This window comes from Mytilus edulis, chromosome 1, assembly GCF_963676685.1.
Source record: "Mytilus edulis chromosome 1, xbMytEdul2.2, whole genome shotgun sequence".
Classification (NCBI taxonomy): domain Eukaryota; kingdom Metazoa; phylum Mollusca; class Bivalvia; order Mytilida; family Mytilidae; genus Mytilus; species Mytilus edulis.
In genome coordinates this window covers 10,454,535-10,471,639 of record NC_092344.1, presented here as the reverse complement: position 1 = coordinate 10,471,639, position 17,105 = coordinate 10,454,535, and the positions used below count along the sequence as shown (strand labels likewise).

Genomic DNA, 17,105 nt, shown 5'->3' with positions numbered 1-17,105 from the left:
ATTAAATAGAGTTATCATTAACATATTTGAATCTAGACTGTGATGTTTATAACCCTAATACAACGTAGTACACAGAATAGTTAAAATACGAAATAGAAGAACGATGTTTAGTAGTAGGTTATATGATTAATATGTTAATGCAGCTATGGGTGTAACCACTTTTTTTTTCAAACCAATTCAATTGAAATATTTGTTTACTAACTTATTAATGTTATGGCAGAAATATTATCAACATGAGAATTTCTGAAGCTGGCGAAATCAGACAAGCTACTAAACTTCCATCTTATCTAAATATTTTTTTTCTATGTTCTTGTATGGTGATGATACTGATGATGTTTTTTCGAATAAAAATAAATGGGATTTTAAATGTATGTGCATTGATGGCAATTCACATCTACCTCTTATGAATATCCGTTCAACCTGATGAATATATACGATCTATATATAAAATGAAAAGTGTTTAACTATATCGAAAGATATTTTAAAACCCAAAGGTAAGTATATTTATCGCCATTTTGGGAGGGTTTTAAAAAAACTGGTTTTATTTTGATTAAGGATTAAACAGGTCGGGACCACTACCTTATATGGAAATGCATAAATTAGCATACTTATGTTCTCGCACATGTAATTGTTTATTTACATGTGACGTAATTTATTTTTACCTAGGTTTTTGACCAATCCACTAAATGAGTCACAATGCATGATGGACTACTACGTGTTTACAATCAACCAAGAACACGTGCTATTTACTGAAATACAACACTTTTTTTCGTGCAATGCGGGATTCACAATTTCGCTTAGTTTTTCATTTTGTGTATCCTCATTTATAGTTCGTGATATAAAGTATTACTTCCATGCTCAGATTAACGAAGAGTTGTTTCTATGCGAAGAAAAAAGGGTTTGAATTACCCGATATATAGCCATTAACATGTTTGATGATGGCACAGAGATTTCATGTATTTGTCCACCAGAAGCAGCGAAACAACAGCGAAAAAACACAATTACCCATGAGACAAACTTACTGGTGTAAAGTAAGCCGTCGATAACAGCGGGTGCTGATATTCAAGAGTACAGCAATGTTCGTATAGATAATTAAAGGCAAATGTGGGATCCTTGAATTTTGTGTTCGTAAAAAAGGCGAAGAAATATTTACATACATGGCAGTGTTAACTAAATCTATAAGTATTTTTGTTGGTCACATTTTAGTATATGGGACTTCCAAACTGTTCCCTTTTTTTTAAGGTAGTGAAGTCAGCAACTGTAGTTTCAGTTTGTTCGTTTTTTAACGGGCTCTGACATTTGCCAAACTGAATAAAATCATTACAGCTGATTTCTTAAACCTGAAAAGTAAAACTTTGGTTGGCTTGCTTGTTTTCTTTGTATAGTTGTTTATACAAGCTTTAAAAATAAGATTGACATCTTTAAACAATATATATATATAGGCATAGTTTAACTTATATATTTTATATTTTGTACAATATACAAAAAAGCAAGCAAGCTAACCAAAGTTTTGCTCCACATGCATTAGGAAATAAGCTGTAATGATTTTATCCATATGTATGTGCGACAAGGTGGAACATTTGATATGTTTTGTGAAAATTGCAGCGTTGAATCTATAATAAAAAAGAAGATGTGGTATGATTGCCAATGAGACAGCTGTCCACAAGAGACCAAAATGACACAGAAATTTACATTTATAGATCACCGTACGGCCTTCAACAATGAGCAAAGACCATACCGCATAGTCAGCTATAAAAGTCCCCGATATGACAATGTAAAACAATTCAAACGAGAAAACTAACGGCCTTAATCATATAAAAAAAAATGAACGAAAAACAAATATGTAACACATAAACAAACGAAAAAAAGGCCACTGAAATACAGGCTCATATACAATATATTTTTTTTTTGTTGGGATAGATATCTTGTCCTTTTATATATTTAATTGGGCCGTTTTTTTTGTTTGTTGTTGTTTGGATTTTTTTACACAAGTAATTTTTGGGTCATTAATAGCTTACTTTTCAGCATTGGACCTATGACTGCTTACTTTACTAAATTATGTCTTTGTTGGAAAGATGTCTCATTTGGCACTCATACCCATCTTCTTATTTCTATATACAAAGCACGTTTTAGAAAAAAAATAATAGGTAATATGGCACCCACTATGATCCAGAGACTTTTAATATTGGAGATATTTTACATATGTCAACAGGACAGCAGCCGAACGATAAAAAAAACCTCTGAGGTATATTTTGTGATAAAATTAGCAACAAACGGATATTATCGATGGATGAAACTATAAAAAAAATATTGAGCTATATACCGTACCCACTCAGTGGCAGATCCAGGGGGCGGGGGTTCCGGGGGACGGACCCCCCTTTTTTGGACGATCAGTGCATTTGGATGGGGACATGTAGTTGGAACCCCCTCCCCTTTTGTCCAGGGTTTGGACCCCCTTTTTAAAATGGCTGGACCCGCCCCTGCCGCTTTCATAACACTTCTTTTTAGCATACTGAATATTATGATGTTCTTACTATTGGTTCAGGTCCTGATTAAAAAAAAATACACATTCAGTACAGAAAGAAGTGTTTCAATGAAAGTTTCGTGTTTTTCTAGGCAGAAATGATTTTGCAATGACATTATAAGGGTTTAAAAGAGCTCAAATGATTTTCTTACTGGACAGTGGTCACTTCATTGGATATTTCACTGTGTCATGTCGTGAAATTAATGCAGGTTCAATTCATAACAATGCACAAAACCGGTTCAACTACTTTTGCAAGGCGAAAAAGAAAGTCGAATCGTGAAGCCAATAAACAATATTTTTTTAATCTGAGCATGCAAATTGAAGATTACGTTATGTATTTTACATTAAATATATTTGCAGAATAAAAACTTTGGTAATGAGAGTCCCAGACAATATATTAATTGACTGTTTTCCCACTAATTCCACGTGTTTTAAGTAGTAGTTTACTCGTAGTAGCCCACAATGCATTGTAGTTCATTGAGTCGATTGGTCAGTTTTTCAAGGCCATATTGGCCTTGTGTTTTGGAAATTACTATGCAAATATATTCTGACGTCAGAAAATCTAGAGTTCTCGACCTGTTAAAGTTGATCCATTTATAAGGTTATGAATACTAACTTTAAAGAACAGAGTAATACTGCCTTATTTGTAACACTTTCTTTAGAAACAGTCTTGAAAAGAAGAGAGTTATAGAAACATAACCAAACGTTTTTTGACAACAACTTATATAAAATATCTTATTTACTTTATTGTATATCTTACTAATTTTAAAATATAAGCTAACTTATCAGCTTAGCAAAATTTCTTATATAATTGTCGAGTATGAGACAAAGCGATATAATGCAGAACGAAACAATCACAAGCCAGCAATCTAAGACCTTGTTTTTTATACGTAATGGTTTAGAAAACGACCATTTTATAAAAATACAATATACAACAGGAATACAACTGAATTGTATAGGATTTTTTTATTGTTTTTTATTACATGAACATAATAAATTAAAAAAAAAAGAGGAACGAAAGATACCAGAGGGACAGTCAAACTCATAAATCGAAAATAAACTGACAACGCCATGGCTAAATGGAAAGGACAAAAAGACAAACCATAGTACACATGATACGATATAGAAAACTAAAGAATAAACAACACGAACCCCACCAAAAACTAGGGGTGATCTCAGGTGCTCCGGAAGGGTAAGCAGATCCTGCTCCACATGTGGCACCCGTCGTGTTGCTTATGTGATAACAAATCCGGTAAATAGTCTAATTCGGTAGGTCAGACTCACATTCATGAAAGGGAAGGGGATTGTAGTTACGACGTAAGGAACATATCCGATATCATTTGTGAAACGGTTATTCCATAACGGTCAACGAACTCGTGATGGCGTCTGTAATCTATACGATGCATAATTTATACGATGTTTAATTCGTTGATTTCGATTGATGGTTTTGTTTGAAGCAACTATATGTTCACGATTTATTTGTTTTACAGTTTGATTTAGAAGAAATATCGACATGTTGGTTTTGGCTTTTAACTAGCTGTCAGTAACTGCGAGTACTCTCAAATCGTATTTTCTTGTTAATTCGACCTGTTGATACTGTTTATAATGCTTTTTTTGTTATCTTTTATTTATATGGATCTTGTCTGTACACCAGCTTTCATTATTTGTAATATCTTCAATTTTTCACTTATTCTTACAACATTTGTATAAACTTCAAGATTATAAAAAAACCGGTTTTTTTCTAAAGTGAACATTGATTGGTTGAATATTTCTCAGTCAAGTCCTGTGTTTGAATTTGTTTGTTAGCTTTTTGGTCATGAATGTTTGTCTCTAATATTTAATTAACTGTGCATTTGTATTCAGATGTCGCAGATCAAATTTATTCGTTCATTGTTTAATCTTACGTTTTTTGATTGAGTTAAGTCTGCCAATTGATATTTTATCGTATGTTTTTCTTTGTTGTGATGTTATGCTATTGTTTCAGAAAAAGGGAGAAGGTTTGGATCCATTAAAACGTTTAATCCCGCTGCAAATGTTTGCACCTGTCCTAAGTCAGGAATCTCATGTACAGTAGTTGTCGTTTGTTTATGTAATATATACGTGTTTCTCGTTTCTCGTTTTGTTTATATAGATTAGACCGTTGGGTTTCCCGTTTGAATGGTTTTACACTAGTAATTTTGGGGCCCTTTATAGCTTGTTGTTCGGTGTGAGCCAAGGCTCCATGTTGAAGGCCGTACTTTAACCTATAATGGTTTACTTTTTAAATTATTTGTATGGAGAGTTGTCTCATTGGCACTCACACCACATCTTCCTATATCTATAGCTAGATAATACAATTAATTATCTAATCACTTATACAATTCTATAATTAATATTCTTGTATAATACATCAAATTACATAATTAGAAACCTAATCTTGATTTATATCCAAAGCAACTTTTTGTTGCGTTGATACCCTCGTACAACGGACAGTTCGTATTTCTATTATGTTGTTTTTGTGTAGTGTCCTGAATCATTTTACGTATTCGTTGTTATTCTGTGACTCACATGTCAAAATATACTATTTTATTTATATATGTTTTTCTCTGTCCTGGATGTTCTTGCATTTATTTGTACTGTATGCCTGTCATGTAATGTTATCATTTTAGCGGTAAATTTAACATTGTCATAAAGCTCGAGGTTTGGCTAGCCACAAAAACAGGTTCAACCAATATCTTTTTTCTTAAAATGTCATGAACTAAGTCAGGAATATGGCAGTAGTTATCTAATGGTTCGTTTCTATGTATGTTGCAATGTCTTATTTTTTGTACGTCGGTGTTTCTTTTGTTTCGCTGTGTTCCTCTTCTAGTTGATGTGTTTCCCTCGGTTTTCGTTTGTAACCCGGATTTTCTCTCTCTCAATCGATTTATGACTTTTGAGAGGCTCCCTTTAAACATCGGTATACTACTGTTGCCTTTATTTAGAGCAGATGAGTTTTTATGATATAAAAAAAATCTTCAAAGATACCAGGCTTATAAATTTGTATGTCGGAGGCACGTTTCGTATACGTAATACCCACCTGTGACACACGAATCAAAGTCAAATCAAATACGTGATTGAGGAACACAAAAAACGAACATTCTGTGTACCTAATACCGTAGTAAAATACGACTAATGAAAGTTATGCGAGGGGTAAAAAATCTACATGGTTCAAATTTCATATTTTATAATAAGGCAAACAAAACTGCTGACTACTGGGCTAGGGATACCTTGGTCGACGAAGCGTCCACCAGCTGTAGCATCGAACCAGTTGTTGTAAAAAAACATGAAAGACACTAATTCAAGTTGGCATACATTTTTTTTTAATGTGTCCCAGAATTTATGTACTGTAGCACCATGTTGATGTATTGGATTCAATCACTGTTTTGGATATCTAAACTACATAAGTGTCCTTACAAACAACGGTATATTACTGGGTCTTCCAAGTTCTCCACGAAACCTCTTTCCAAATTATTAACATCTATTTTATCAGCAATCAAAGCTGGGCTTCAAAGTTATTGTGAAACTGCCTATTCTAGAGGTGTCGTGATTATAGTTATCAAAGGTACCAGTATTATAATTTAGTACGCCAGACGCGCGTTTCGTCTGCATGAGACTCATCCGTGACGTACAGGTCAAAAAAGTTATAAAGCCAAACCATGTACAAAGTTGTAGAGCATTGAGGACCCAAAATTCTAAAAAGTTGTGCCAAATACGGCTACGGTAATATATTCCTGGGATAAGAAAATGAATCAGATGTGGAGACTAAAAAATTCCAAAGATCTTTCAGAGTACATACAATCTAAGACTCTGTTATCTTGCAATAGTATTAAAACGTTTGACTTTTTTACACTTTACACAAGTATTCCCCAAACTAAAAGACAAATTGAACGAGTTTGTATTGCTCTGTTTCATAAAAATGAATGGCAAACGTAGATACAAATTCCTTGTCCTACTTTTTGAAGGCTCACTCTGATTTAAACAAAAAATTCTCTGAAACTGACATTATCAAGAGACTGTCGGCATTCCAATGGGATCCTATTGTGTCCCTCTTCTTGTCAAATTGTTTCTTTATTTTTATGCGGCTGACTTCATACATGAACTTCTTAGGAAGAAAGATAAGAAGTTAGCAATATCCTTTAATTTTACTTTCCGATATATAGACCATGTTCTCTCACTAAATAATTCAATATTTGGTGACTATGTTGAACGCATTTATCCCATCGAACTAGAGATAAAGGATACAACAGAATTTTTTAGTCTGAGTAGGAGCTGCAAGCTCTTGAATATCGAATAAGAACAAAATCAAAGTGCCCTACGGTGAACCCTACACAATTGGCTAGATATATTATTAACAGTATTTTACGCGGATTAAAGGGCATTCGTTACGAAAAACAGTTACGTCGACCTCATATCTCGACTTGCATCTAGAAATAGGCAATGAGGGTCGGTTGAAAACAAACTGACTTTATGACAAAATAGATGATTTCAGCTTCCCAATTGTGAACTTTCCCTTTCTATAAGTAGCAACATTCCAGCAGCGCCTGTATACGGAGTATACTAGTATATCTCCAAATTGATACGATATTCCTGTGCGTGTATTTCCTACAATGATTTCCTTGATATAGGGTATCTGCTCACAAGGGAGCTATTAAACCAAGAGTTTCAAATGGTGAAGTTGATATCATCCCTTCGTCAATTTTACGGACGCCATCACGAGTTGGTTTACCGTTATGGAATAACCGTTCCACAGATGATATCGGATATATTCCTCATGTCGAAACTTTAATCCCCGTCCCTTTACATGAATGTGACCAATCGAATTATACTATTTACCGGGTTGTTATAACATTAGCAACACGAAGCACCTGAGATCATCCCCAGTTTTGATGGGGTTCGTTTTGCTTAGTCTTTAGTTTTCTATGTTGTGTCATGTGTACTATTATTTGTACTTTTGTCTTTTTTATTTTTTGCCATGGTGTTGTCGGTTTTTTTCGATCTATGAGTTTGACTGTCCCTCTGGTATCTTTCGACCCTCTTTTGGTACATATGTGTGATTTAGGTTGATGATGATGGTGAGTTATGGAGTTCTTCCTATATGGTATCTTACATTTCGACTACATTATCAGCTCCGAAGGCTATTTACGAGTAGCGGACGCAAACACTGTTCAACCAGACACATGTCGTGTTTATCAAGTTCAAGTATAGTAGGTCGGTGACGAGACTTCATCCTGGAGTGGATAGGAAGATGTTTCAGGCTTGTAAGTCCCGAAATAAATTAGTGAATAATATGAAACATCAGTGCATGGAAAATGTCACATACAAACAGCACAAAAACAACGCAAATTAAACTTAAATTATAAATACATTAGCTGCACTGTAACGGTTAACATTTCTTGTTCCACTAGTAACACCCGTCGTGTTGCAAATAACATCCAATATCCTATGATTAGTCGCATCAAGAATAAATGATCAGAATTATTGCAACAGTTCTTGTATGGACCATAACATTTAAAGTGACCTGTTCCAAAGGAAAATATCTGCCCTAACCATTATACCCTCACACATAAGTGACAATCACAATTTCTGGCCTTCATTTCTCGACAGAATTGTCCAAATTCCTTATTTATTCAAATTTTTGATATTTTCTCATCCTCGACCACTTGCAAAAGAGGGACGAAAGATGCCATATGGAGAGTCAAACTCATAGATATAAAATAAACTGACAACGCCATGGCAAAAATTAAAAAGACAAATAATAGTACAGAAGACACAACATAGAAAACTAAAGACTAAGCAACGTGAAACCCACCAAAAATTTGGGGTGATCTCAGGTGCTCCGGAAGGGTAAGCGATATGCGTAAAGCAAGCACAACAATCAATTAAACACTAAGTTATCTAGACGAATTCCGAATGAATCCAATGGATATTAACAAAGATCTGATACCGATGCCTAATTCATAAAGGGCAACCAATACAAGTAGTTTTGTCAAAAAGTACAAGTGAAATAGAATATAAAAATACGGAGATACCGATATGGTTAATTGCCAATCAAATAATATCAGAATAAAGCAAATGACGTTGCTATAAGCTACTTCAAGACATTGTATGGCTTTCATTGATAGGTAAAGTCCATACCGTGTGGTCGGATATAAAAGACACCGCGACATGACAAAATAACAAACGAAAAAAACAACGGCTGCATGGAGTTATAACAAAACAATAAACGAAAATCAAATATGACAGAAATGTCCGGTTGATTGATACAGGTTGGTAGATATAAAACAGATAATTCAAATATTATTAACAGAATTGTGACACTTTATTAGTTATATTAAACAAATGTTTATAATGTAAACCAAGGTAAAAAAAAATATATATATATATAAATGAATTCATGTACAACATGTACATGTATATATGATTGGATGGAAAATATAATCATCGAAAAAACATTGTAAAAGTAAGTTACATTTCCGATCAACACGTTTATAACTTTATGATTATTTACTTATACAGTGAAAACAGTTAAAGAAGTTATAGTTATTCAAACAGCAATTGATTCATTTTACACTACTCTAGTTCTTGGTTTTTCGTCCCCAGCTGTGACCACTATTACACAATGTCAATAATCAGTCTCATGTACAAAAAATGTGATTCACTTCAGGCATAGCACAAAAATATGAATGTCTATGGTTCAAAATAACATTTTTGAAATAAAAAAGTATAAAAATAAAGTCATGTGATTAACTTCGTTTTATCAGTCTGTTCTAACACGAACGCGTTTGTTTGCACAATTTCCTCAAATGATGTAGTTGATTCATACATGAGTATTACTGCTATTTCAATTGCATAAACCATACTAATTCGCTATATCAGTCATCTTGAAAACCCAAGCATCAGTGCTTGGTATCTTCGAAAAAGAAATATTTGGCATTGTTATATTCACACCAGACGGCTGCACCTTTGAATAACTAAAGTTATAATCTTGATACCCTAGCATTGTTATCAATGTGCTGCTACTTGAGGTCGGTGCCTTTAAATACAAATAATTTGTATCTGGCCACTCCAGTATAATTGCATAAACATTTGTACCAGTTTCAGTCTTTTTCATTGTATACCAACATGTCTGAGTAGCATTGTCTTGTTGAACTGTCCACGGTTTTGAACTATAGATGGCTTCGCCATTTATTCTCATCCATTTTCCAAACTGTAGAAGTCTTTCTTCATAAACTGGTTGTATAGTCCCATAACTAGTTGGTCCAACGTTCATAAGCATATTACCTCCACAACTTACAGTTTGTGCAAACGTTGCAATAAGTTCTCGTGTTGAATAAAAGTCCTCTATTCGAGCATCTCTTCGAAACCCCCAATGGTTTTTGTCTATTGTCCATGCATTTTCGAACTTCCTTTTCTGGAGAGTTGTAGGAAGATATTTGTCATGACACGTGAAGTACCCGCCATGATGACACATGTCGCCTTTGCCCCAACGATCATTAGTGACAACCGTGTCCTTCACTGGGCTGTCATTGTACAGCCAAGCTAAGAATTCCTTTGACGTCCAATATGTGTCCGGTGCTTCCCACTCCCCGTCCGACCAAACTACTTCGGGTTTATATCTATTCACAAGCTCGTATAGTTCTGGCATTGATTTAAATTTCACAAAATCTTGTGTTGTAAAATTGTTTGCTTTGTCTCTAAGATATAACGGGTTATACCATTCTAACAGAGAATGATACAGTCCAAATCGCAGATTTGTTGTATTGCGAATAGCATCAGCAAGTTCCCCCACCAGGTCCCTGTGTGGACCAACGTCATAGGAATTCCAGTTCCAAGAATAATTAGACGGCCAATTGGTAAATCCTTCGTGATGTTTAGAAACTAAAACAACATATTTAGCTCCAGATGCTTCTAATGTTGCTGCCCATCTTTTAGGATCATAAAATTCTGCTTTAAAGTCTGCTGCAAAGTCGGCATATGTAAAATCAGGGCGATAGTTGCGCTTCATAAAGTTGACAATGTCTCGGTGTCCATTTTTCCAATAATTCCAGAACCATACTGCACTGTAACTAGGAACAGAGAAAACTCCCCAGTGCATAAATATGCCAAGTTTTGCTTCGTCGTACCAGTCCGGAAGGGGTCGGCTTTCCAGAGATTCCCAGGTTGGTTGGTATCTCTGGCCGAACGTTGACAAAGAGCAATATAATAGCAGGAACAAATATAGAGCAGCCATGTTTAAATTCGTGTTATGAAATGAAGTTATCGACCCGTAAAGTCAACGAACCGGTATTTATGTGTATGTTCTATGCTTGTAATAAACAGGTAGTAATAAAAAAATGTTTGTTACTATAATGTCACCATTGGTGATCAGTTTATTATGATATTTGTAACTGCATGGTTCTAAACAACGTCTGCATTGTGGTGATGCAAAGTTCCTGATCATTGATCATGTTGATATACACAGTTCATTAACAGGAATTATGAAACTATAATTCTACCTCTATATTATTTCCTTTTAATAAAAATACATTTTATATCTATTTTTACAAACAAAACGACCTCATTTCAATACACATTTTATATAATGTAATAATATCCTATATTCCTGGTATATCTTTTTTTGTGGTAATTATGTTTTCACAAAAAATATTATATTATGCTCTATTATGGTGCATATGTTTCTTGACGATTGGTAAATAAATAAAATTGAGAATGGAAATGTGGAATGTGCCTAAGAGACAACAACCCGACCATAGAAAAGACAACAGCAGAAGGTCACCAACAGGTCTTCAATGCAGCGAGAAATTCCCGCAACCGGAGGCGTCCTTCAGGTGGCCCCTAAACAAATATATATAATTGTTCAGTGATAATGAACGCCATACCAAACTTCAAATTGTACACAAGAAACTAAAATTAAAAATGATACAAGATTAACAAAGGCCAGAGGCTCCTGACTTGGGACAGGCGCAAAAATGCGGCGGGGTTAAACAAGTTTATGATATCTCAACCCTCCCCCTATACCTCTAGCCAATGTAGAAAAGTAAACGCGTAACAATACGCAAAATTAAAATTCAGTACAACAGACTACTAGCAGTTAACTGACATGCCAGCTTCAGACTTCAATTAAATTGATTGAATGTCTAGGTCACTAAATGACTATCATTTCATATACAAATGTATTTTGTGTAATTTTGACAGACGGTGAACTTTAGCTGTTAATTTCTGTGTCATTTTGGTCTCTTGTGGAGAGTTGTCCCATTGGCGATCATACCACATCTTCTTTTTTATATATAAGTTTTGAAAACGTGTCACTATGATTTAACAAATGTCCAAATAATTTTAAGATTACTTAACATGATTACCATTTCACATTTTTACAGATTTGGAGTATAATGAAAATAAAAATAAAATATGTTACTGGCTTTACTATTATGGACTCTGAGATTATGGACTCTGAAGATCTTTTAAATACAACTTAACCCTAGGCACCGAAACATGTCGATCAATAAATTTTCTGCAGCAGTCCCTAAAGTGTTGTTGTTATAAGACTCTCTACATTTTATGTTTTTATCATAACGACCCTACATACCCTCGGGTATCCACTTTATGGACTCTACCGTACTACAGACTCACCAGGCGTTGGTTCACTTTCGTTTGTAACTTAACTCATTGTATAATGTGTCATTCGATAGTGTATCTATAACTTTGTTTTTTTTTTTTTAACTCGGAGAGGGTGGGTGGGTTTATTCAAAGGGTCAATGAGTTAACATGGATTGTATCAAAATCCAATGGCTTGATACACAACATCGCCATACAAATTAGGATGTATTCTGTTTTAATAAGAATTCTGTAGGTACAGCCAAAATTTCTAGCCAAATATTTCTATCTAGGAAAGAATTCAGTTAATTTGTGATGACGAAATCCCTGACTTAATAATATACCAGGTGGCATTCGTTTTTAGCGTGTTTACAACGTTGTATATATTCTTAAAATTGAAAAGGGAAATGAGGAATGTGTCAAAGCGACAACAACCCGACCATAGAGCAGACAACAGCCGAAGTCCACCAATGGGTCTTCAATGTAGCGAGAAACTCTCGAGGCTACTGACTTGGGACAGGCGCAAAATTGCGGCGGGGTTAAACATGTTTATGAGATCTCAACCCTCCACCTATACCTCTAGCCAATGTAGAAAAGTAAACGCATTACAAGACGCACATTAAAATTCAGTTCAAGAGAAGTTGCATGAGTAGCTCGCATACTAATCATAACATTATCTTTTGGATCCGATCCATGAGAGCAAGATTAGTGCGATATGCAATTGTTGACATACTTAACAGTACCCGCATGTATTTCCAATAAAAGTATAAGAGATTCATTCTATAGATATAGGCTACTCTAAAGGAGGGTAGTATACCTCATCGAATAATGACGTCACGATTAAGCTTACAAGCAAGCTAACCAAAGATATTCCCTTTGCCTACACATTCAATGCAATCGGCTGTAATGATGTCGAATCGCTTGTATTTTAAAAGACAAATGTATCAACTATCTAATGAGCATCAGTTAATGATCTTGTCTGCATTGATTCAACTTAAAACTATTGTCTGATCGGTTGCCAGGTGGAATTTTTGAAAATTCATAAACATTTAAAAAAAAATCTAATTAAATATTTCGTGGAAGGGCAGACTAGATTTTTTTAGTGGATGAAGACTATAAACCCTAATTTTCACACACAAACAAATATAATTTTTCGAAGATATGCATTTTCATCATCCAACTTGAAAGACTGTCGTCAAGTACTTCCAGTAAAAAAATAGCTATTCGAACACACCTACTCTGTTTTTGTGATTCATTAGATAGGTATTTCACTTGACCCATATATTTAATCTTTTAGAACTGTGATTTTTTTTTATTTTATAAAGGCAACCTGTAGCTTTGATATATAAAAATGATAGAATCTGAAGCGAGACGATGTATGAAATATTGTTGCTTTGTACGTTTTCAAGACAAATATTCAACTCAAACACGCCCTAACATATAAAGGTGCACTCGATTTTCTCTTTTCTATACAATTGTTACCCATTTTTAAGAATTTTTTCTTGAGTCACATAATGGAAGGGCAGACACAAAAATTACTGAACTAATAGATTGACATGTTTTCCGTCCGTGGTAATCTTTTTTTTAAATCGGAGGTTATGCATTTTCTACATCCAACTTGATAGATACCCATGTCGTTGACTTGATATCTAATTTTTCTGCTTAACTATGTACTAGATAAATTAAATACTCATGAAATTGGTGTTTTTAAAATAAAACACTTCGTAATTGAGAAGAAAATTGTAAGTTTTATTTGTTTCTATTAACTTTTAAAATGTTTGTCACTATAGTAAACATTACAGTGAGCATTTGTCGCCTTCTCTATCAAAGACCTTCGATTCTTTTGTTCTATTTCAACCGGGTTTCCGACTGTAGTAAGCAGTTTTTAATTGTAGTCTATTTAAGGAATGACTGTAATATTTTTTCTGTCTATGAAGAAATAACATAAAAAATTAGCTTAGCAGGTTATTTAACAGTGTGCACCACATTTTTTTATGTTATTTCGAATAGACAGAAAAAATATTACAGTCATTTCTTATAATTTAATTCTAAATTCCATTTTAAACCGTAGAAAACCATGAAAAAACGTTGATGACTTCACGGTCACATGACTAAATTATGTCTATGGGCTCATAACAAAATAACGTAAGCCAATCAGAAGACACGTTACATCCAAAATTAAATTATTTAACGTTAAAACAATTTTCCACTATAAACGAATGTTACTTCATACAAATATAAGGACTTTGTCAGCTAAATCTACATTTTTTTATAGATATTATGAATTTTTATTACAATATAGATTAATATGCTAAACTATGTCAATAATATTGTTTTGAGTATTCAATCGATGGTGGTCGGTGGTGAACTGTAGTTTTCGATGGTTAAAAGACATACCTCATTAAAACCGCGGGAAAATAGTTACCTCCCTCAATGTTGTAGTTTTTCGATACTTCTCTGCTCTTATCAATTCACTTGACATTTTTTGTCAGAATGTTTTGATCACATCACCTGTCTATGACAGGTGAAAATAAGGAATAACATTACGTAGAAACTGAAAAAGAATCGAACATGACTTCCGTCAAAGTAGCAGTTAGAGTGAGACCGTTTAATAAGAGGTATTCTGAAAACTATTTGACACGAATAGTCATTGTCTTACCAAAATAGATGGACTAGCTTTAATACTGAAATTGAAACCCCCAAAATTCACACACACAGTTAAAAAGGTAGAATAAATAAATGTTTCCTCAAACAGAGGAGTGAAACAGGACTCTATTACATAATCTGAGACTACTATTATAGTAGTCTCAGTACACAATTAACGAATCCCTAACATGGTTGTTTTACAGTCCAAAAAGTTAAAAGAATTTTGCATTCATAATTTTGTTTTTATGACTGTATGCATTCAAAGGATTATTCAAATTAATTGTGATGTTTCAGAAGATAGACTTTTTTTTTACAAGTCAAACATTTTCAAAACAAAAATGAAGTATAAATTATATAAGTATGTTAAAAACAAGACAACTCTCGTAGTTGGGGCACTCTGTGAGGTAGTGCTGTTGTGTTTCCTTACAGTACGGGTAAGGACTTATTTTTATGGATGTCTTAATCCGTCTAGATGTCAGACTGGTCGGACAGTTGTCCCAGTGTAATAAACACCTGCTGTGCAATATCCAAGTGGAAGGTCGTAAATATGTACCAGCTTGATTAGAATTAAATTTTACCTGTACAGATATATTAGTATTTATGGAGGATAGATAAATGTAAAATATTGTTTTGTATTCAAAGAGAAAGAATTAAAATTAAAATTAAATATAAGAAATAAAATTAAATATAAGAATAAAAATTAAAATTAAATATAATTTTATTTTTTTTATAATTTGAAAATGAAATAAAGACGATTTTTAACAATATATTGTGTTGCCAATTATTTCAATAGTTTTGTGCCAATAAACTATTTTGTATTTGTATTTGTAAACCGTAAATATTTCATCTAATTCAAAATAATAAGCCTTATAACGACCAAGACTGTTTTCAATAGAAGTTTAAATCAAATTGTTGAGACTTCAATCCCGTAAATTATACGAGTTTTCGTTGATGGTTATATTATTTCCCACTTTTAACGTCCTGTTCCTTTATATGTTATTATAAGAAACTCAATTTTAAGTACATGTATAAGGCCAACATATCGTATTTATGAAATATGTATAAGCATTGTGAATTAAGTTATTTTCCTTTTGATACAACTTTCCCCGTCAGAGCCTCTACATCTATTCACACCTGTCAATCATTTCTCGCGAGTGAAACATTTGGTCAGACGGATCACTCGTGCTTTCTATTTTGACATATTTCCCGGTAATCTCTTTGAAAGTCAAACAATTGGTTTCCTTTAATACAATATTTATAACGCCGAGATCATATTTCGATTCCTATTTTTTTTATTTTATTTAAAATTGTTGACACTCGAGATAATATGCCTTTCTATTTTCATGTCTGAAATTTTTTATGAAAATCGCCGGTGTTATAAATATATTTTACAAATTGTATCAAATCGATACACGAAAATCAAAGTTTAACCTTATAGTTTATTGACTAAATGCACATTTATACCCCAATGGGGTTGAAGGCTAGTCGTACTAGTCATGATCAGCTGTCTTTACTTTTTGTCGTACTTCTAGTCATTCTAAAGCTCGCGCAGTCAGTATGATTTTTTAAATCGATGTTGTATTATTTCCACTTATGTAGTTCCACAGCTGCATAAGTCGGTGGTGTTTTGCCCTGTGCATTGTTTATAATAGTTAAGGATTGTGTAGCCAGTTCTAAGTTGTATGAAGATGCTGAAGAATTTTTTGGTTGGATAGTCAAAGATTGGGATGTTTTTAACGTTTGGTGTTATCTCAAAAAGGTCTCTTCCTGTGTTGCTTAGTTCCCATCGTCTTTGCCACTTCAGCATGACACTCTTGTGTGCACCTTGTTTTACGTCTTAAAGGGTAATTATGTTGTTTTTTGGCAAGAGTTGTGTTGCTTCTTCTGCTGCTTGCTTTGCCAATAAGTCCGCTTCATCGCTCCCTTGAATATTTGCATGTCCTGGTGTCCATAGGATGCAAATTTCCATCCCTTTAGTTCGTAGGTCCTCTATGTGTTCTTTGATGTCTTGAATCACATCAATATAGGATTTGGGTGCCCAATTTAGTGTAAGGAGTCCTACTGCACTTTGACTGTCAGAGAAGATCTTAAGTGTGGTGATGGTGTTGTGTAGTCTTTCTAGTATACAAAATTCCAGTACCATTACAATTGCTACAAGCTCTGCTAGTAAGATGGATCCTCTTTGAGCGACAGGTCTGTGTAGTCGTATGGCTGGTCTTGAGTCTTCTGTGTACAAAATGTATATGATTGCACCAGCTCCACATGGTCCCGGGTTTTCTTGATGCATTTCAAATAAAATTCAAAAATATTCATACAAAGT

The 17,105-nt window shown here is 33.9% G+C and overlaps 2 protein-coding genes across 2 annotated transcripts in view; one reads left to right on the top strand and one right to left on the bottom strand.

Annotated features, from left to right (window-relative positions):
* Positions 1-8,845: 8,845 nt before the first annotated feature.
* LOC139523662 (alpha-L-fucosidase-like) lies at positions 8,846-10,814 on the bottom strand. Its single transcript, XM_071317853.1, has one exon. It carries the CDS (start codon positions 10,773-10,775, stop codon positions 9,405-9,407), a length of 1,371 nt encoding a protein of 456 aa, XP_071173954.1. The 5' UTR covers positions 10,776-10,814; the 3' UTR covers positions 8,846-9,404.
* Positions 10,815-14,577: 3,763 nt separating this feature from the next.
* LOC139523655 (kinesin-like protein KIF16B) overlaps positions 14,578-17,105 on the top strand; it is a 42,454-nt gene continuing 39,926 nt past the window's right edge. The window contains exon 1 of the mRNA XM_071317840.1: positions 14,578-14,757. Within this exon, the coding sequence (XP_071173941.1) occupies positions 14,711-14,757 (47 nt within the window). The 5' untranslated portion in view covers positions 14,578-14,710. The remainder of the gene's footprint in view (positions 14,758-17,105) is intronic.

Bases quoted from the DNA above. Each gene is read 5' to 3' on its own strand.
- LOC139523662 (XM_071317853.1), bottom strand. From the start codon at position 10,775: ATGGCTGCTCTATATTTGTTCCTGCTATTATATTGCTCTTTGTCAACG.